General features: G+C 32.0%; 4 protein-coding genes across 6 annotated transcripts, besides 2 other annotated features; 1 reads left to right on the forward strand and 3 right to left on the reverse strand.

The window, feature by feature from the left end:
• Positions 1-37: 37 nt before the first annotated feature.
• Positions 38-64: a sequence feature (Short protein (BM_BM546, VIO89219.1) was converted to a misc_feature.).
• Positions 65-231: 167 nt separating this feature from the next.
• Positions 232-246: a sequence feature (Short protein (BM_BM546, VIO89219.1) was converted to a misc_feature.).
• Positions 247-588: 342 nt separating this feature from the next.
• On the forward strand, positions 589-6,033 carry Bma-gcc-2 (Uncharacterized protein; the record flags this gene model as incomplete). Its single annotated transcript, XM_043075442.1, has 15 exons — positions 589-651; positions 890-1,015; positions 1,294-1,368; positions 1,646-1,726; positions 1,921-2,064; positions 2,168-2,260; positions 2,548-2,776; positions 2,881-3,131; positions 3,247-3,365; positions 3,521-3,643; positions 3,834-4,130; positions 4,331-4,535; positions 4,822-4,983; positions 5,451-5,562; positions 5,966-6,033. 15 exons carry the CDS (start codon positions 589-591, stop codon positions 6,031-6,033), a joined length of 2,148 nt encoding a protein of 715 aa, XP_042931376.1.
• Positions 6,034-8,075: 2,042 nt separating this feature from the next.
• On the reverse strand, positions 8,076-9,511 carry Bm5122 (Uncharacterized protein; the record flags this gene model as incomplete). Its single annotated transcript, XM_001898284.2, has 6 exons — positions 8,076-8,132; positions 8,342-8,489; positions 8,698-8,804; positions 8,888-9,023; positions 9,162-9,301; positions 9,434-9,511. 6 exons carry the CDS (start codon positions 9,509-9,511, stop codon positions 8,076-8,078), a joined length of 666 nt encoding a protein of 221 aa, XP_001898319.1.
• A 1,415-nt stretch (positions 9,512-10,926) lies between these two features.
• Bm1794 (Uncharacterized protein) lies at positions 10,927-12,926 on the reverse strand (the record flags this gene model as incomplete). 2 transcript variants are annotated; one of them, XM_001898285.1, is made up of 5 exons in its annotated part: positions 10,927-11,077; positions 11,250-11,428; positions 11,953-12,145; positions 12,539-12,637; positions 12,886-12,926. In XM_001898285.1, the coding sequence occupies 5 exons, from the start codon at positions 12,924-12,926 to the stop codon at positions 10,927-10,929; spliced, it is 663 nt and encodes a 220-aa protein (XP_001898320.1). The 2 variants fall into 2 exon arrangements, with proteins under 2 accessions (XP_001898320.1, XP_042931377.1); XM_043075443.1 differs by lacking the exons at positions 12,539-12,637; positions 12,886-12,926 and having other exon boundaries at positions 11,953-12,042.
• Positions 12,927-19,829: 6,903 nt separating this feature from the next.
• Bm3109 (Uncharacterized protein) lies at positions 19,830-20,797 on the reverse strand (the record flags this gene model as incomplete). Of its 2 annotated transcripts, XM_043075444.1 has the most annotated exons (4): positions 19,830-19,912; positions 19,997-20,080; positions 20,191-20,340; positions 20,770-20,797. In XM_043075444.1, the coding sequence occupies 4 exons, from the start codon at positions 20,795-20,797 to the stop codon at positions 19,830-19,832; spliced, it is 345 nt and encodes a 114-aa protein (XP_042931378.1). The 2 variants fall into 2 exon arrangements, with proteins under 2 accessions (XP_042931378.1, XP_042931379.1); XM_043075445.1 differs by lacking the exon at positions 20,770-20,797 and having other exon boundaries at positions 20,191-20,251.
• Between the last annotated feature and the right edge of the window lie 987 nt (positions 20,798-21,784).

Here is a 21,784-nt window from a genome sequence, read left to right on the forward strand (position 1 = left end):
TTCTGATTGTGAACATACTGTATCGATGTATCACATGCTACACCTCCTCATTATGAACAATGAACTGAAAGGAAAACTTTCAATGGAGATATTTCGTTCATTCAACTTCTCGTCTGACAAACAAATCATACTTCAACTTCTAAATTTTAAATTCGCACTCGAAATGTGTACGATAACTAGGAATGGAACAGCAAATTCAGCACTTCCTCATCAAGAGAAGAAAGAAAATACCAGAGCACTTGACATTTCAATGTTGATTCCGAAAGCTACCGATGACAGAATATGTCGTCCTTCCTTTACTGAGCTGCTACTTCTTTCCCCAGATTTGCACTAAACAATCACGCCTTCGAATATTTCACACTCCGAAGACTAACCTGCAGACACTAAGGAACTGTACCCTTTCGGACAAGGCTACATTACAACCTCTCACGGTTACACATCCCCTCTCCACATTTGATTCCACCGTCACTTTCACTTGGGTTTAGGTTCAAATTGCTGGAATGTTTTTGTTTCCGGTGTCATGATCGCTTGTGTTCTCACTATTTTAGATGGTTTTGGTAATTTGTGAGTTTCAGGGAACTGAGATAGATGAGTGGCACGTTGATAGACGTGACTGCATCAACTAGTGGAGCTGCGACACCACGGTCGAAGGTAAGTGATTGAAGATTTAGCTTGGAGACTTCGTGATGTCAATCCAAAAAGATTAATCATGCTGCCATTACATGAGAAAAGAATTTCCTATATTGCAAACAATCTTTTTTATGAGAAGCAGTAATGGGTTCTTACAGAGACAATAAGGAACCATTCGTGGTTTATCACATCCATTTGTTTCCTTTTGAAACGAAATATCAGGTACAGCAAGCTTCGAACTATAGGTAATAAATTCCAGATCGATGCCCTCTCACGGGATGATTTGATTCGTTTCGTCAAGAAACAAATTGATAAATTGAAAACTGCCAAGTGTGAAAATGAAAAACTCAAAGTGGAACTGGGAAAAGTGCTGAAGGATTTCAATGTATATTTATATTCCGTTCGAAATTTCATACTAAATTACACCGCGTAGCATTACGTTTCATTTATCACAATATTTTTCTTTCTTTGTTGTTACTGTGCCTTACTTTAAAGATTATAATTTTGAGACGGTGCAATTGTCTTTTTCTGTAGCCATTTGTGCCGTTTATTTTGGTAAAATAATCTATTCGTGCTATAATTATTTTAACTTTTAAGTCTAAAGATAATGACTCATAAACAGTTATCCAAGCAATCTTCGCTTTATGTTTGAAATTGTATCAGGAATTTGAAGAAAAGCTGCGAGACGAGCAAGAAAAAAGCACGGAAAAAACGAGGGAAATTCGACAATTGAACGAAGTTAATTTTAGGATTTTTTCTCGATGATAGTAGCCGAATGCTTTTGAAATATTATTATCCAAATATAAAAACATTCGCCAGCGACATCAGCTGGATTTAAAAAAATAATTAGATGTTATGCCATATTTCAACATGCTGATATTTTTTTTGTCTCGTCCTCTATGTATTGTTATAGGCAAGGCGCTAAATAGTTAAGAAGTAGTCTTAATATCAAAGGATAAAAAGACTCTAACGGCGCAAAAGACAACAGTTTTTCTTATTTTGCAACATTTTTTAGAAATGTAGTGATCTAGAAATGAAATGCTCAGATTTGGCGCTACAACTTGGGGAGCTGAAAACGCAGTTAGAAGAAGACCAGGTGAAATCTCATTGTTTTCAAATTTCATTAATTAAACATTAATGAAGTTTCACTGTATAAAAGTTAATACAAAGTATTTAATCGAGTAAATAGTTTTCCATCCACAGTTCATCAAAAAAGGAAGGAGTTGAGAAAAAAATTAACATGCAAGATTGCTACATCCAGGAATTTTCTCAAAACATTAAAATTTTCAGGATCTTGATGGAAAGCTTAAATCACATAAAGTTAACAGTGATTCGAATGGCGATGATGTTATCTCCATTCATATAGTCCAAGTACAAAATGAGTTGACTTCAATGAAGAGTTTGCTCCGGAAACAAACAGAAGAATGCGATAAGGTATTTTATCATTTTTCAAGCAGTTTCTCTTCAAATATTTCCAACTTCCAGTTGTCAAACTTTTAAATACCATCATGAATCGATTTGCACCTAATTATTTCAGCAAACAAAGGAAAAGGAAAAATTGACATATACAGTGGCTGAATTGCGTTCGTTATTGGACGATGCTTATGCACAACTCGAATCTTACAAAGAGGTTGTTTATCGTACTTTTTTATTTAATCAAAATAGGAAAGAAAATAAAATTTAAATTAACTGATTTTTATGAAAAAAAACATGTAGTAGTTAGCTTCTTAAACCGTTATTTTATATTTAATTCATTTATTAATTGGCGATGGACTCATGAATCATCATTAACTTTGTGACTTGCGCTGATTTCAGATCGCTAGTAAATTGCAATCTGGTTTTTAAGATTTTTCTGGAACATAAAAGCATGGTTTAAACAATGTGAAATAATGAAGTAATATTTTTTATTGAATGCAGAAAAAAAGTATGGAAAATGTGATCACATTAGAAATGGCCGATTTTGAGAAAACGGTTGAACGACTGCAGAAAGAGCTTAAAACAGTAAATTTCGAAAAACATTCACTGCAGTCACAGTTAGAATCAATGATGAAGGAAATGAACAATATTCATGAAGAAAAAGCTCTCCTCACTGATAATATTGCAGAACTGAATGCTGTCCTCAAAAATTTAAGGGAAGAAATGGAAGGCGAGTTTTTTTTTTTTCAAATTCCGAGAATATGTCAATGCTAGAATGTATAGTGATATAATAGGAAACAAAAATGCTGATTCCTACCGCTTATTTCACTTCAGAGAAAAAAACGGAACTTGCTTTACATAAAAAAGAGCGAAAAGATTTGGTCGAAGAACTACAGAAGCAGGTTTCTGCTCAAAATAGAGAACGCGATCAGTTGATATCAGTGATTGGAGTAAACGAGGAGAAGATTGGAGATTTGGAGGCACTGAATGCTTCATTGAATCGGCAATTGGCATCACTTTGTTCGCAACGTGAATCATTACAACGACAGTACGATGATCTCTCTGAAGAGCACTCAACTTTTAGGGTGAAATTATCAGATCGAATTGAACCTCCGATTAACCCTTCAAGATTCCAAACTGCTATTTTTTAAAATTGACATTTCAACTTTATGTGGATGGACGGAGAGATGATAATTATAGACGCGAGCTCTTTATGTGTTGGAGCAAAAGAAAAGTGAGGATGATGAACGTGCGAAGGGAGAAATTGAAATATTAGAGGAAACGATTCGGCAGCAAAATAGAACAATTGACAATTTGACGTAAGCTTTTAGTTGTTTAACTGCATTTGTTGGCTTTACTTGATTTCCTCTGGACGACTGTATCATCAAAATCACAAAATTTAGAGAAGAAAAGGATTTATTTCACAGATACATTCAAAATGGGACTTTTGCAACCGTAAAACTTTCTTTTTCAGCAATTCATATCGTATGTTACAAAATGAACTTGATTCCTCATCAGGACATATTAGAACACTTTCGACCGAAATATCAAATTTACAACGACAGCTCACCATTGTCACTGAATCTCACAAAAAAGAGCAAGTTATCCACTCGCTTTTATCCGTATTAGTTATTCATTATTGCAAACATTGTTTTTACTGTTGGAAATAATTCGTGTTTAGTAAAGTCGTCAAAAATTTTGGTCATAAAATTCAGCATTGTCTTTCAGAATCACGCTCCACCTTTTTTTTGAAAACAAGTCCCAAAAGCCGTACGTCATATTTCTAGATTGTCAGAACAGCGGCGAGAATTCGAATTACATTTTGCTTCTGAAGCAAAACTGAATAATGAATTATTGACTCAAATTGATGCAAGTATTATTTCACATAATCAAGAAAAGGAAAATTTGTTGGTAATTGCTCGACAAGAACGTAAAGGCTTAGAGGAAGAAATGGAACGTTTAAGACGTATGTTGGATGAAGAAGTGATGCGACGAAAAGAAATGGAAAAGATTCAAGTGGCAACGGCTACGCAGAATGTAGCTATCCAATTGCAGAAATCTTCTAAATATATTCTGCCGTTCAGGTCTGAAAAATTATGGTACCCTAAGTGCGATTAGTATTGCAAGCTTTATGCATTATTTCTTGAATATCTTTTTGTCAAGTTAAATGAATGTGTAATCGATTCATTGAGTTTGAAAAACAAACCACGCAATCTGTGTTTCGTACTGTACTTTTTACAAATTCACACAAAAGTAATAACTTATCCAGGGACATCTGTTATAGCACCTATCTGATTCGACCCTCAATAGAGACCGCAGATGCAGTTGAAAAAGATATCAAATGTGATGATAATGATGAAAAATGCGAGGAAAAGTCACTCGAAGAAGTAATTTATGGGGAATCTGAAGAACTGATTATAACTGATATTCGGAACCAAGCGGATACTTCAGTAACATCACAGAGTATTACCCAAATAATTACCAAACAAGTTCGATTATGCTTTCGATAACGATCTTGATCAGTATCGTGATTATTTCATTTACTGTTCGATTGAGTTTGAAAAATGAAAGTTAAACTTCTTTCCATAAACTTCTTCGGAGATGAAGAAAAGTTTGATTTGGTATGCTGAAGCTCATTTCATTTTTAGTATGATCCGCAAAGAATGAAAGACTATTGTATCTCACAGTGATGTAATAACACTCAGTAAAGAACATTTCCGAGGAAGTTTATGGAAAATTCACTGATTAATGCATATTTTATGAAATTTGGTTTAGTTGGAACATACGCGAGAGCTTTTGAATGAAACAGAAGCAACAAATGCAAAATTGGTAGAGCAAGCGAAACTTTTGAAGGAAGAGATTCGCAGAATGGAACGTGATCGGGAGCGTCAAAGTCATCTGACCAATACTGAGTATTTAAAAAATGTTATCATGAAGGTAAATGAGTTTTTTTTTTTTTTTGAAATTCTCCACACTATGTCAGAAATAGACATCTCCTAGACGTTTTTTTTTTTTTTTTTTTTTTTTTTAAATTTAAATACAAATAGCTGAAATTTGATAGGAATTTGGGCTGTTGATTTTTGAACTGATTTTCGATAGATGTGCTTTTCTGCCAGAAATTTCTGTGATCTGTATTTATAAGAACTATTTTCCCTCAGATGCATTCATTATTACTCTTCACAAAAGCAATGTTACATCATATCAGTTATGATCTCAACCAGTTAGGTTTTTGGGACTGCTTCTTGGAATTTGATTTATGATATAGTTGTGTAAATCTAGTGATATATCGACCTCTGTAAATCCAAATATTTCTTTAATAAATGTGTTGCCACTGCAGCAATGATATATTTCCATGTTTATATAACCAGATGTTTTAAGAAGATTTTTTATTTGATTTTTGTTAGTTCATTGCACCAGAAAAAGTTACCGATGAACGTGGTCGTCTGATACCTGTTCTGACAACGATGTTGAAATTAAGCAATGATGAAGTGAATTTACTCATTCAGGTGGCCGAAGGTATATTCTTTATCGCTTGTCAATCGCTAGAAGTTAAATTTGAAGTTTTCGTAAGAAAATAGCTGAAACTGAAATTGATCAGAATATGGATGGAATTGGGAAACATTAAATGTATCGAAAAATTAGCCAACATTTTTCATGTTTTGATGATGCAAATAGAACCAGCGATACTTGAAATTACATTATCTTAGAACTTCTCCAGATAAGCCTTTTACAATAAACACAAACGAAAAAAAATGGAAGGGATTTACTGTACGTGTTCTTCCTAATTTTTTCATCCGGATTCTGATCAGATTTTTTCAATCACTTCAGCAGTAATATCTTGAGTGCACTTCATCTCCTGTTTTCATATTCCTGCCAGTTGTAAAACTTGCTAAATTTAATAATTAAGTTTTAATTTTAGCGGATGTTGCAACGAATAAAACGGCTGCGTCGAGTTGGAGAAACTATATTTGGTCTGGTTTATCCTAAAAGTTTATTTTTTTTTTTATTCCTTTATTCGTTATAAGCTTTTGAAAAAAAGAGCCTTGCTTACTTTCAGTTGAAGCATCCTTCTATTTGCTTCTCATTTTCACTTTTTTTATTCTGTTATTTCGGGAAATTTTCCACCAAATAGTTTTGTAAATAGTTTAAAAGAAAAGCTTGTCCAGCAAACACTTTTTTATCGAAAGTTCTAATCCGTTTTCATTAACTATGAAATTCTTTTCTCCTAAGTTTTTATCCATATTTGCAATTTACTCGTTTGCCGATTTACTCCGATTAGTTAAATTATCTACTTCTGTTGAAACTTCTATGACTTCATCTGCTCTTAACAATTCAACATTGTATAATAGTCCCAGCCTTATCACACCTCTTATTTAGCGTATGTAAAAGGATTTTGTTTATACCTTTTAGTTTTGCAAGATTTTTAATTGCAAAATTTAATACTGTGATATGTACCATAATGCAATTTATGAGTTTCCTCTAGGTGCTTTCAAAACATTATTTCCAGCTGTATTCCATTTTTAATGTAATTAATAATGCGATACTTCACTCGAAAATTTCAGATAACCATTTTATTTTTATATTTTGGAGTTGGAACAGAATCATTCTGTCAAGGCTGTCTGACTCCGTTTTTACGTCGTTTTCTTCATTACCATTTAATGAGGTGCCTGGTGTTTTTATTAAGAGAATTTCATTATTAAAGGAACTATTGTATATTTCATAAGCAATTCATAGTATACGAAATGGTGATAGTAAATCACCTCTATTCTATTACTTCGAAATATAAGAATAAGTTCAACAAAAAAAAAAAAAATGTAGAAATTTATTACGAAAAATGAGAATCAGCTGTTATCAAGCCTTCTTTTCCGAACTTTCCGTAACTTTCAACATATTACTGTCGCATCCTGATTTACGTAAAGAAATCCCTTAATTGCTGATTATCTATGTTACTGACATGAGTTCTTCATCAATGCAGATTACATCTTACTGCCTACGTGATAAATCTGACTAATCTGTAAAGTTTATGCTTCAAATGAAATTTGAAGTGAAAAAAAAAAAAAAAAAAAAAAAAAAACTTATGCTTTTTAAATCCTTCCATCTAACAACACCAGGGAAATGCTATTGTAAAAACATAGTGATATCTGGTTCGAACTAAATACCATCAGTCGATATTGGCATCCTTTACACTAGATTCACAAAAGAAAGATAATAGAAATGATTCGTTTACGTTCTAGCTGACAGGATTTCAACTTTATTATGACTTTCCCAATGCACAAATGGTTTTATGCTTTTAAAATCAATAGTAGAAGCGTAAAAATATTTCCAGAAAAAAAAGAAAAGAAAAAAAATAAAATAAGCAACTGAAGTTTATTGGTTCAGTTTAAAATTTGTTTGAAACTGTTTTTTTGAAGCATCCTTCCAACATTCATTTTTATTTTTATTTTATATGTTCGGTGTTTAACGTGCCACTCTTGTATATGAGTGTATCGTCCATCATTTGGATTGAAATCCAGTCACTGGATTTCAATTTTTATCCTCCGCTACGTTTCGTATTTTTTTTCCAGCAAAAATATATCGTGTGAATAGTTTCCATTTATTGATGACTTGAACTGAATTGTAACTGATTAATTAATAAATGCAAAGAGAGCCAAATCTAGAGATGGAAGAGCGAAAGTGTCCTGAACTTTTAAAATAATTCCTAAACCTATAGTCTACATGATAATGGTGGTAACGATATTAATAACATAATTAGCGACATGGGCCACCAAAAAGTGTAAGTCTCAAATATGACGTTTTAAAAACATATACTAACACAAACGTTTTAAAAACATATACTAACGTTACTGAATTAAGTAAAAATCAATTCCACTTATCTTCTTTTACCATTTAAATCTAAACTTTCGAGTTGCTTTTCTCATGACTTCCTATCTATTTTCCACATATGTGAAACGACTAAACAGATCGAAATGACCACTGCATCTTGCAAAGGAACTGATCAGTAAAATCTACGACAGCAGGAAACATTTTGTTTAGTTCGAAGCACCATCCTGCAAGTTTAGCGGCATTATCATATCCAGCTGCTGATTCTAAAATAGAGAATTTTAGTGTTTACGATGGTAAGGAATAAATTTCTTAACATTTTTTATTCAGAAGTGTAGATAAAAAAAAGCTAGAGATTTTAGACGACTTTAACTGCAGAGTTCTTGTCATGAATAATGTGTATATAAAATATATGGGAATCTGATGAACACCACTTTGAAATACAAATTTAATTTCAAAAATCTTAAAAACAAACCTCATGATTCCACATGATCGGCTGACACTCAATACATATTTCCCGACAGCAAAGTGATGCGGAAAAAAGAGATAGTACCAGTTGCAAGATAGTTGCTGCAATAATCCCAGCATCCAAACGATACTCAGTCCCCAATCGTGTCATCAAACTATAAATTTACTCGTTAACTCCTTCAACTACAAGTCAAGACCTTACTTATCGTATTGCAAAACTGCATTTTAAATTTAACTCGCAAATTAATAAAATGCCAAGATCACATATTAATAGTTCTAGTAGATCAAAATACAGAAAACAAGTTCACAATATTATTCCAGAACAAGAACAAATTGATAACCGGAACAACTGACAAGCGATACCTTCTCTTGTTGTCGTCAATATTTTCGCCACAAAGGATTTGACATCGACTATTTTCCGGCAAACTAGTCGCTAGCAGATGCCAATCACATTCACCGAAACATTCAGCCTAAAAAACAAAAACTTTGGTTCTTTTCATCCAACAGTTCAATATAGTTTAACAATGGATGTCATTTTAAGAAATTTACAAACCTGGTAAAAATGTATATCGAAGCTAGAAACAATTACAATTGCTGGTACGAAAATAAGGATTGCATGCAGATTCATTACCATGAATGCCAATATTAGACCACGACGATGACTGGCTGAACCACAAATTCCAATGATACTGAAGAGTATATCATTCAAGGATCGAAAATTAGATTTGCTTTTCGTAAATAAGAGTAACACGTCTTTTCTTCTTACCTTGGTGTTTATTTGCATGTGTCTACACAAGATCCTTTCTAGTTCATAAAGGAAGTATTACCCCGTTAAGATGAAGTAGAACGAGCAACATTCCTCAAGACCAATCATTCGAATTGTATGAATTCGTGAGCTCATATAATCTGCTAATGCAGCCAATATAAAAATTATCAAACCAAGCACAACGTGGCATTGCGCTAGGCACTGAAAATTAAAAAAAAAAAGTGTTTTTTTACAGACTGTTTTTCCGAAGTAAACATAACTTCTTCTGAACATGAACCACACATCATTCCACTTATACCTACGGCATTTGAACATACAAAAGATGGAAAAAACCTTGAGCAATCCATGCGATCGGAGCATTCTGTCAGAGCGCCATTCATTCGATCCAAGAGTAGTATGCAACAAGGACATGCTGAACCACTAGCACGCTTAGTTAAGGAAGAATAATAGCAACAGGAATGCTCACATTTCTTCTTCTACGTGGTTCATTTTTTTCAAATCTTTCAGTGGCAGTGTTGCAATTTACGTCTTCCCCTCACGATTCGTTCATTTCAACTGAAATCAATAAAGCATCATGAATTATATCTAAATGATACAAAGAAAGACTTTTGGAATTTGAAAGATGAAACTTCGGAGATACTCAATATCCTGCAGTGAGAGCAACTGTAAGTAAACTATACACACTTGGTAGCCAAATCAAATTCGTCTGCCTTGTCCAGTAACACGACAATGCTTAGTTACACAAAGTTGCAGCCAAGCATTCAGCATTGGTTTAAGCATTCAAATACCGCAGCGTTCACATGCAAGTGCACTCTGCATGCAGAACTTTACCTACAAGTTAGATTTCAACGACAAGTCAGTTGCTGCAGTCAATAACATGGATGAACCAACATTTCTGTCATACAGTTATATCTGCACTGTCCTCGAGCGGTTTCATATATAACATGAGCCTCGACCCAAACACTGGCAGAGACTCGTGCCAATACCACTGCATTATGAGGAACTCCCGTCAACCTCAATATGTCAACTGGATGTGACGCCCCTGCAAGTGACGTCAGTAGGAGTAGAGAAGCTGAGAAGTGAGGAAAGTTAACATTAAATGGAAATCAATGTCACTCAGATAGATATACGTATGTTGAGTATGTTAGTGTTTACGAGAATTTGTATATTGGTGCATATGGGTTATGTATGTAGTGTGTGCGAATGTATGTGTCTGTGTGTGTATGTGTCTATGTATAAATGCGCATATGTGCAACAGATAACAACAGAAGATGAGTGGGATGGAATAGGAGGGAGAAAGGGGAGTGTGCATTGGGCATAGTAACTCTGTTGACAGTTAATCGTGTCGCATGAATTGCTGGACGTGGGACATGGAAGTGGAGAGGACACTGGGGGCGGTAGGAGTAGCAATCAGTTGTGTCGTTCAGTGTTGAAATGAAGGGAAATCATCGTTTTATTTGTTGAGCAATGTCAAGCAAGATACATAAATTTGCATAGAATACAGAACTTATGTCCAACTTTCTGCTTTGACTGTTGTTTGGGGATTTTGTTGATGATATCGCTATATAAGCATTGAGCAAAAGTTAGGTTTAAGAGTCAACAAGTTACTGTCATTATTTAAAGCTGGATATGACTGAGGATATTTCATTTTCCCATCTTCTTTCTCTCAAAAAAATCTTTCTTTAGTACCTGTGGGGGAATGGAACTGTTTGAATAGTCACAAATTTTTTATCACCAAATAAAAATTAATAGAATTTAATTGGCCTTTCCAGTTATCCAAAGATGTCATATTCCCGAAAGTAACTTGTCGTATTCTTGTTTGAATTTCAAGAATTATTTGATTTAATCCGTCGATCAGCTTTGCCAGTAATTACAATGTTGTAAATAACAATGGAAATTGCAATTATATGACAGATATTAACGAAAATCATTGTAATGCGATACAACGTCCACGTGAAACAACGACGAATGTTCTCCCTGGAGATAGTGAAATCAGATATATATTAAAGGAATAATTCACAAAAGCAGGTTCAATAAACTTAATACAAAGTTCACAAAGGAACTTCGAATTCATTACTGCTTCCTCATTAGCTTGTTTTCTGTTGACAATAACTATGACATAGTAGGAATTACAAAGAGAATAACTTACTTGGTGTCATGCTTTGGATTAAGCGGTAGGCAGCACCAAAAGAAGCGCAATTTAGTGAACTTGACGATGCCCCATGTCAAAGCAATCAATTTGATCCAGGAGACAAGACGTGCTGGACTTGCTATAGGCATACTCGGTTCATATGCGAACAACACATTTAGTAAAATTGGTAATGGTACCTAAAAATGATAGATTACGGTGAACTATATATATATATTATATGTATGAGAAGTTAGTTGAATATTTGATTTTATTTCTCCTCATCCACGACATTTTCACTTTTTTTCAACATCAAGCGATCAGAAGCACAAATTGTACCAATAATACGGAGAATAGCAAATGTTAATCCTTTTCAAACCTCCATGTTAAATTGTTATTTAGCAAAAATTTTCTAAATACGAAATCTGGATACAAAAAATTTTTGCAAAGCAATAATTTGAGAAATATACCATAAACCATCGTTCTTAAAAAAGGAAAATTATTGGTAACCAATTTGCTTAGAGAATTAAAAATAGTTCATAAAGACTTCACACATTTTCAAAAATCATTTAAAATTGTTCGTATGCCTAATATCGATATAAAGTAACTTACTTCCAGACTTATATGAAGTCTCGACTTACATTAAAATGATTAATAGGATAAACTTGTGTAGAAATAAATATAACTATGGTAGGTTTGAAAATAAACGGTATAAAATGCTTACTTCTTCAGCAGCAAGTACTAGTGATTTAGCTAATCGCGCATTAAAAACATTTTCACAATCATTCTTCAGTGTCAAGCAAACATCAGTCATCTCAAAGACATAAACAATCACAGAAATGCCAGTGAAAAAGAAATAACCATAAGCAGCCAAAAAAGCTGCGTCACTGTGGAAATTCGGCAAAAATTCCGCTATCCTGTAAAGATTTTGACAGAAATCTTTTCATAGAAACATAAGACTTTGAACATTTTTTAAAACACTCAGAGCTCTTATGCTTGCGTAGTAATTGAAGACAACGTTAGGAATTAAAATTAATGAACAAGGTGGAGGTATTTGCATCGAAGTTGGAAATTTCATAAACTTCAGCTTGATTTACTGCTTCCTCTTTCTTCTACTACCAGATCGAACGTTAAAGCATGAGGAAGGGATCGGAGATAGAATACGGTGATATTTACACCCTTTTCTTCCTCTGATCCTCTTCCCAAATCAGTAGTTGATTTGAGGGCTAATTATAATGTTGTTACTTTTTTTTTTTTTTTTTTTTTTTATTTGATGGAGAGCAATATTTAATCCATTGATAACTACGGACTTGCTGCAAAATAGAAAATCGGCTATCAGATCGAGAGTTGAAGCAAAAAGGGTCACGACAGCAACAACTCGTAGAGGTGGTGCCCATTCCAATGTGTCCCTGTAAAACAGTAAACGGTGTTTCCTGATATTCTTAACACTTTTAAATTATTTCAATTCTAATCATTGTGTAAACTGACTAGAATGGCAATAGTTTAACGGTAAGGAAATCAAGTTGGAATATATTTGCGAATTTAGTAGAGAAAGTATTTAATGGATAGATTATTTTTCCAGCAAACAAATTTATGCATTATTGCTTCCTTCATATTGATTCTATAGTCCGCGCAAAAAACAGAATTATAGAATTACTTCGGGCCACCACTTCTTGACCATACAAGTCGGTAACCCATTCCGGATAACACCTGAAATCAAAATCAGATTTTCAAAGAATGCTAACATAAACTCGCTTGGGCGAATTAATGGAAAAAATGAAGATATATAAATAAGTTAACAAAAAGCAGTGCAAATTTTAAATAGTTTAAAGGCTGGCTCTCATGAACTAGAAAAATAGAACAACAATTTTTTTTTTTTTAATGTTCGCATCACAGCTGAAATTGAAACTGAGATGAGTATTTTAACTGAAACAGTTTCTGAGAACTTGATAGTGATGGAGAAAGCACAGAAAACTGGGAGATCAAAAAAAAAGAAAAAAATTGATGGATGTGATCGGAAGGAAGTAGGGCAGTTGCTATGAGAAATGTTTCTTTATTGTGAGAACAAATAAGCATCCTCCATCATACGCGGTTGAATTTCGATGACAGCTATGTTTTAAAACATTCATTCATCTTATTTTACTTCTCGAGAAAATTCGAGAGAAAGCTGTTCAATTTCTTTGAAGACAGAACTTCCTACATGCTCTGACATGGTGATTGATGTAGAGTAGGGCAGAATGCAGTACTCATAAATTAGGCCAAGAAATATCACTAGGAAAATGGATGTTTTCTAATTTCGAAGCTGTCGTAGCATTTTAGAAATTATATAAAATTTATATAAATACATTTATACAAAAAATCTAGACAGAGGATGCGACAGCATTTAATGGCACTCAATACGATACTATGATGTATAAAGTTTGTCATCCATTAGCTTATGCTATCACCTAGGAATACTGTTTATTTTCTCCTCATTAATTTTCTGATTTAGATAATTAGTATTTTATTTCAAAAGAACAAATGAAATGATAATAAATAGAGTAAGAGTTTTAGAAAGACCCTAAAACCGAACCATAATCCAATTTTACTCAATCGACATTCGGAAAAAAATTTGGTTTCGAATCGGTGAACTACTGCTTTCAATGCAGTCAATAATTCCGCTCCAGGTAATCATCAAATTCCTGCTGGCTTTATCTGATAACAGCAAGTGGTAGAAAGTAGCTAAAAGTAGTGGCAAGTAGTGCTAAGTGACAGCAAGTGGTTTAAGAGTAATTTTACCACTTTTACGCTAGTGATGCTTTGGAGTATTATTTAGAGTATATTAATACAAAGACATGCAAAGGCGAAAATTAACACACATTGAACAGAAATAATAAAAAGTGCGGGCTATGGGAAAAAATTGAACATTAGCAAGGAGACGTGCTTTCAAAAATTAAAAAAGGGAAGGAATAAAACAAAAAAAGTAATATTTAGGGAAAACTTTCAAGAATTAAGATTTATTCAATATGATGCATAAAATAAATGAAGTTTATAAAAAATATAAGGAAAGATTTCGTAAAATGATAAATATAATAGACAAATGTAAAATGGTACGAAAATAATTTTTTTTTTTTTTAAGAAAAACATACGAAAGTGAAATCAGTGATCAAAAAAGAAAAGATGAATTGCTAAATAAAGAAGACATTGTGCAAAAAAGAAGGAAAAAAAGCTAATTTAACAGAAAATTAGGAAAAAATTCGAGTTATTGCAAGAAAGAAACTATAAATTCTTCGAAATTTCAAAACCAAGGTCTCCAAAGAAATTAGGATAAAAAACTTCAAACATATGCTAACCATAAGTGAAAAATAAACCTGTTGCAGATAAAACTCTTAATTGCTACTGCAAAAAAGAAAAAAAAAGAGGAAAAAGAAAAATGAAAAACAAAATTGTAAACAAATGATAACTATAATTTACCTAAATAAGGAAATAAACCATAAAAAACGACGAACGAAAAGCAAATAATAAACGAAACGGATCCCATAGATTGTTTTGCCACTAATAGGCCATTGCACTTAGGTATAAAGAATAAGGAAGAGGGGAAGAAAAGGACAATGAATGCTCCGGATCGATCTTTAATAATAATTTTAATTAAATGAAGATATGTTTATTGCATAAATGATTGGCATATAGCTAGAGTTAAAAGACCAGTAAAACTTAAACTTTAATACATAGAAGAAAAAAATGTCCATATATAAGTTAGAGGACACCGAAACGTGCAAAGGATCAAAATCTCCGTCAAAAGCTCTCCCATTCGGTAATACTGCTGTGAGTGATTTCACAGTAAGTAGAACAAAGAAATTTTCCAGAAATAAAACAAAGGAATTTTCGAAAAGTTTTTGATGACATTAAAGTTGCCATAATATTTCGAGTAATCGCCAATGATCACTCTTTTCCTTTTCTGATATTTTAGTGACATTAAAAATAGTCATAGTTTTACAAATCTGATGAAAGTAATAGTCGCATATTCTTGACAATTTCATCACTTTTCCTGTGACCCTAATAGCACAATGCATATATAGACAATGTAAATATAACGAATTGTTTATAAAACTATAACTTTTAATGTTATCAAAAATATTTCAATTTAATTACTGTTTATTTTTATCCATTAAATAGATGTTTTTGATATTTTTTTGATAATTCTTCATTATTTTTTTTTTAAAAATAGATAAACTTTTTGATAAAGCCATGCTATTATTAAATGCACAAATTTAGTGCTTAATGTATCAAAAATTGCTTCCGTGAGATCTTCTGACCCGACAGCCAAACATAGATTCGATTGTTAGAAAGTTCCAGCTGTTTGTTCACTAACTTTCTTTGTTCTAAACCAAATGTACTTTGCAATGTCGAAATATTCTTCCAGTCTGGCAGTCACTTCTATGAGCAACTACCATAATGTTACAAAGCAATTCCCATGATATAAAGAGTAAAGATGACCCGCCAGTGACAGCTCTTTATTCAATGTAATCGTTTTGGGTCAAATTTTATTGTAAGTCAATGCTCACTACATGAGTTAAACCTAATGTCTTAATTAGTTCTTCACTACCAGAAAGCTTGAATTCAACCAAAAGAGAGATGACATATTATAACTTTATTTTGCGAAAATTATAGTTAGCTTTACTAAATTTGCATATTTAATATTAATATGTAGCTTTATCACAATGTTTGATTTATCTGTTTTTTTCCGAAAATAACAAAAATTTACCAAAAAATATCAAAAACATCTATTTAATGCGACAAAAACAAACGGTAGTTAAATTGAAATATTTTTGATAACATTAAAAGCAGTCATAGTTCTACAAATGATTCGTTATATCTATATATGCATTGTGCGATTAGGATCACAGTAAAAGTTAAGGAAATTTATCAAAAAGAATATGCAATTATTATTTAAATCAAAAAAGTAAAGGAGTTATCATTGGCCATCACTTGGAATACTACGCCTACTTTGATGTCATCAAACACTTCTGGAAAATTCCTTTGTTCTTCCACTTATTCTAAAACAATTTACATTACTGAATGAGTAAGCTTTTGGCGGGGTTTTGATGTTTTGCATGCTTCGGTGTCCTCTAACTTAAAATGAGATGAAGGAATCGTTCACTATTAGTTTCATGTACTCACTTTTTGGAAGAAGCTCTAAATTCTTAATTAGTTAAACATGCAAAACTATTTATAGTGATATAGCATGCGGAAATAACAACAGAGCAGATAATTTTTACTGGAATAAATAAAAAAGAGTCTTATACAATGGAATATTTAAATGTAGGCCTGGAATTAAATTATAAGTATGACATTGAATAGAAATATGTTATTGGATTTATGTAAAATAAGCTGCTGAAATAAACTTCATTGAATGCCTCCTTCATCCTGCTGTTCATCTATATTCAAAATTCTAGTCTGATTTCGTACCAGCAAAAGTGCAACAATTGCTTTTTGTAAGCCAGTAGAAGAGCTCACTGCATTGCACTGATGGGTGGAATATTTAGAAATGCTTCCGCTTCCTTTTTAAAATCTAAAAATGTATCACTTAATTTGCACTAAATGTTTACGCCTGTCATTGTCTATTTAACTTAATTTTTTTTTTTTAACACAGTGTCGACCATATGTTATTGGAAACACCAGAAACAATAATAGAGAATAGTTCCGAAAAACAATATTTCATTTAGTCTGTCGCTTAGGCTAAACTCAACACCTTTCTAGTCGAAAATATGTTTTGCTTTACTTCAATCTTGATCTATATCAGTGCCACTTCTAAATCAAGTTATTATTTCTAAATTATTTTTCGCCGGAAGTAATTTTCTTCTCTCTTCTTCTCCATTGCTTACAACACTAAATTACAATTTCTCATACAACTTAATCGATATGCAACGAAATTGATAGTCGTTGCTTGTCATTTGTTCAGAATAGTCAGAAAACATGCATCGACAATTACTCGTTTGGCAAATCTTTTCGTTAAACTATTTCGAGCTTCTCTAAAGCATTTCTGACATGAACAATCGATAAGAAATGCAGAAATTATAAATTATCTATTATCCACTCGAAAAATCAAGATTGGATACTACGAAAAATATATTTTTGTCATACCAATGACAACAAGAGGCCAAGTATACGCGATGTATACCGGGAAAACCAGTTATAATAACATGTTTGAATAAAACTGTATTAAATACAAAGAACTAAAGATTCCCTTAATTGAATATTCCTTAGACAAACATAAAATTCAAATTTATACATCATCTAAGTAATTATTTATCCACCAGTCATTTTCCAATTGCAATTGAGCTTATCTGCATTATTCTAGAATGTCACAGTCGCTAGCAAAGAATATGCGTAGTGCTTAATATGATAAAAAGTGTTCCTTTGTTCCGAACCTAATCTATATGCAGTGCCGAAACATAGTACAACTTTTCTAAACTTAACTATGTAAAGAGTAAAGATAATTCTATAGTTGTAATCTCACTGATTACCACTATATGAGGACTTGAGCCAGTTTTGATGGACAACGAACCTCAATTCGACTCGTTTCACTACTTCCGCTACAACGAGGTAACCTTTGATCTACAGAAAACTCCAACCAACTTCCTATACCTGTCGTGAAAGTTTTGAAGATTTATTATTTTGGGAGAGGCTGTTGATTTCGGGGAGATTCGTTGGATGAGGTGTAAATATATGGAGTAACAGAGGGATATAATGATTTCTTTATTAGCAGAAGCAATAGTACAATAAATTGATAGAGAACTGAAGTTGAACTCTCCTGGCTCTTGGTAAAAAACACACAATGTCCCAACCCTCAACAAGAGTGATCTCCTTATACAGCAAGCAATATGCATAAACAAAGTATGTGATTTATAATAAGTCAACCTTGCTGAAAGAGTAATCTATCTAACAAAGAGCTGTTGACCTGGTTTACAAGCAATTCTATTTACTAGTTGACAAACCACAAAGGACATCAGTTAAGCAAAAGTTGTTAGTCTCATAGATTCACGGATAATTTACAATTAGTAGCGACAGAGCAATGAGGTCAACTAAATCAGGAGCTGATACCGTATAAGCAACATATGAAAGATTTATAGTCTAAACATGAGATTTGAAACAGAGTTAAAGGTATAAGCATTACCTGCGAAATTTCATCTCACATATTTCTTACTCATATTTTCAACTCTCATATAGTAATTTAGAGTTTCGCAATATAAAATTCGCTATAACACCATAAACTGTGTGGTTTAATATAATTTAATACTAAATAATATCCTTACAACGTCGAGCTATAAAGTTTGTTTTTGATTATTCGTTGGTGTCACCAATCAACTATAACGATTTCATCATTAATGAAGAAAAATTCTGACAATGTGCTATATGTGCGTAATAAAACATTTTTCTACTACTTTAGTTCATTTACGGAAACAGAAGTTGTTGGTTGTATTTATGAACGAAAAAATAGATTCTGATGTCTGCTGTGGTAATTAAAATTGGAATGGAATCCAGTCACAGAAAGAAAAAATCAATTTTTCTGGGTAAAATTAGTCTCTGTTTCAGAAAAGGACAAAATATCCTAGTATTTCTTTTAGTAACTTTCACCATACAAGCATTTATTGACCAAAAAATGCTCTTTATTTTGGAAGAATGTATGAAAACGTTTATAAATAAAAGAGAACTATAATTTTGTGGACTATTGATTTTTATGATATTAAATATACATATATAAATTATAATTTCGTTTTGAGAAACTCTTTCGTTTCTTGAAAAAAATTTAAATTAGTCGTTTTTTTTTTTTTCACAGTCGAATTCTCATCGCTTATTCTACCTTTGAACCTTAAGTTCATAGAAGTTCTTTTGTTAAATTTACACTATGAAGTTTTTTAAATTATCAAACCTTTGTATATTTCTTCTCTTAAATTTGCTGTCAAGTTAAAAATATTCCGAACTCTTGACAAACAATGAAAAATATGTCGTTTATTTCAATATTAACTTTAGTAATGATTATTTTCTTCTCTTCAAGCAATAAATTTGCATTCACCAGACAAACTTCAGTCTTGCCAGTAATATTGGGACAAGAATGCATTGAGGGTAGATCCATTAATCAAAGTAATCTGACTTGGAGTCACATCGGAATAAAGTAAATTATTATAATATTGGAGCTCATAGAAGGCTAAAAACAATAGTTTGTTCTTTTTTTCTTAAATATTATGCTAGCAATTTTGAAAAAAATGAACAGATAGAATAAAACACATGGTTCAATGCTTTTTATCAATAATTTGACGGATTATGTCAATTTAGATGGAAATTAACAATAGCTTGTTTAGTTCAGTTTAGAAATTCTTCTTTCAGAAATCTATCAAGTATGTTGAAATTATCTATTACAATTTTAGAAAATATATCATACGTGTGATTCAACGGTGAAAAAGTATTATGAAATATCTATTTTATTCTTCAAGTTTCATAATACCATTTTATTTAAAACTAATTATTTTTCAACTGGATTATAAGTTGACAATTAATAAAAAATAAAATAGCAAATATCATTTTAAAAAATTACAAAAACAATTCGTGAAAAAGGCTAGCCTATTGTTGGGTTATCCATGGATTTCCTCTACCTCTATAATATCGTCCATCGCCTGATAAAGGTGTGAAAGAGTTTGATAATCCTGAAGGAATGATGACAGAACTCGGTTTCATTGCTGAAGACCTATAGTAGTTATGCAAATATTGCTGATATGGATGATAGATACCTGTATTACCGCCACCGTACCCACCGAATATACCATCACTACTCCCACCATATCCCCATGACGAATACGGAGAATAGAGACCAGCTGAAAATATTTGAAATTACAGATTAATTAATATGATTAAAAAGTAGGAGTGATTTATTTGTGTAAAATAATTGGGTTTGTTTAATTAAGAAGTGAAATGTCACTATTACCTCCACCATAAGCAACTCTAGGATAGGTAATCCATGGATTACCATAACCAATGTAGGGCATGTTACCGGTGAGAGCTTTTAAGCCAAAAATACCACCTAGTGCTTGGGTACTTTCGATGAAAAATGCAATACATAAGATGATTTGAATACCTGAAAAAGAAAAAAAAAACACTCTTAGATTTCAACAGTTTAAAAAGTTTTCAAAATATAACTTAAAAATTTTTATTTATATAAAATATACTCAATGAAAACGATTTATTCGACTTCTAAAATTAAATAATCAATTGCAGAACCAATATATTTTGCAGAAACTAATCAATAGTCATTTGCTTGCATTATGTATTAGTAATATTATGCCAATTATGCTTGAGTTGGCCATTTTAATTAAAATGCTTGCATAAATTTGAAATATTCTAAAATGCAACTGATATATTACGCAAGATCAAAATTCGATTAGTTTTGTAAACAAATTTTTAAATAGATAAAATTCTTTTCTTGAAATGTGCCAAGTTTATTAATTAAATATTCAATGTACCAAATTTATAAATAATATCAAATAAAAAATGAAGCAAAAATAACCCAATTTGTTCGAACAATAAGGAAACATATTAAAGAAGCAGAACTACTGTATGAGAAGCGTCACTACAAACGATACTACTCATGCAGTGCTATTCATTTTTATACGTTGACATGAAATTTGAATGTTTCTTTAACCTTTTTTTTTCCCCTTACTCTTCAAATTATTCTCTCATTTCCACCACTTCTTTATTATGCTTCATTTCAATCAAAAAATCAGGTTTCTTTACATTTTAACCTATTTTTTCATTATTTCTATTGACCTTCATTTCTATCAAGTCAGATACTCTTCTTCTTTCTATTCGATAATTCCACTTATTTCTTCGCCTTTATTTGTTTCTCTTACAAAATAGGAAAAGAAAAGAAAGCATTGTTTGCATAATTAAAAAAAAAAAACGCTTTAGGCGGTGCAGCAGAAAAAAAGGAATAAAATAAAATGCAGAAAAGAAAAACAATTATTTAAACTAATGAGATGTTATCTTTCAGTTTTTTCCTTTTTCTGATAATTCCTGCGTACAGCAGAAAAAATGGAAGGAAAAAGGTGGATAAAAACTAAAAAAAAATCAATTATTCCAATTAAATTTAATGAGTTCGGATCATTTAACTTATAATGTCCGATTCTTTTTTTGATTTTCCTTTTAAAAGTAAAGTAAGACTAAGCACTTTAATAGTCATATCTTTATGCAAAACAAAGTGAGAAAAAGGAAACGTTTATTCCAGATATAAGAAAAGGGTGAAACAGTCGATAAATAAAATGTTATTGTCAACTCGACGACCTTTAACTTTTGCAGTAATAATTGGAGAACTTTAATATAATTGTTAGTATCACATTTGCAGGGAAATATTTATATTCAATTAACAATTATTTTGCATAATTATTATTGTATGACAAAAATTCTTCTTACTATGCAGCAATAATTCTTTGAATTCACATACTGACATTTGATAATTAATAGTTTATTGGGCAAACAAATTTGTGTCACAGGGAATCAATGCAGTATTGAGAAATTGGCCACAG

This window comes from Brugia malayi, assembly GCF_000002995.4.
Source record: "Brugia malayi strain FR3 genome assembly, contig: Bm_v4_ChrX_scaffold_001, whole genome shotgun sequence".
In the NCBI taxonomy this organism is placed as follows: domain Eukaryota; kingdom Metazoa; phylum Nematoda; class Chromadorea; order Rhabditida; family Onchocercidae; genus Brugia; species Brugia malayi.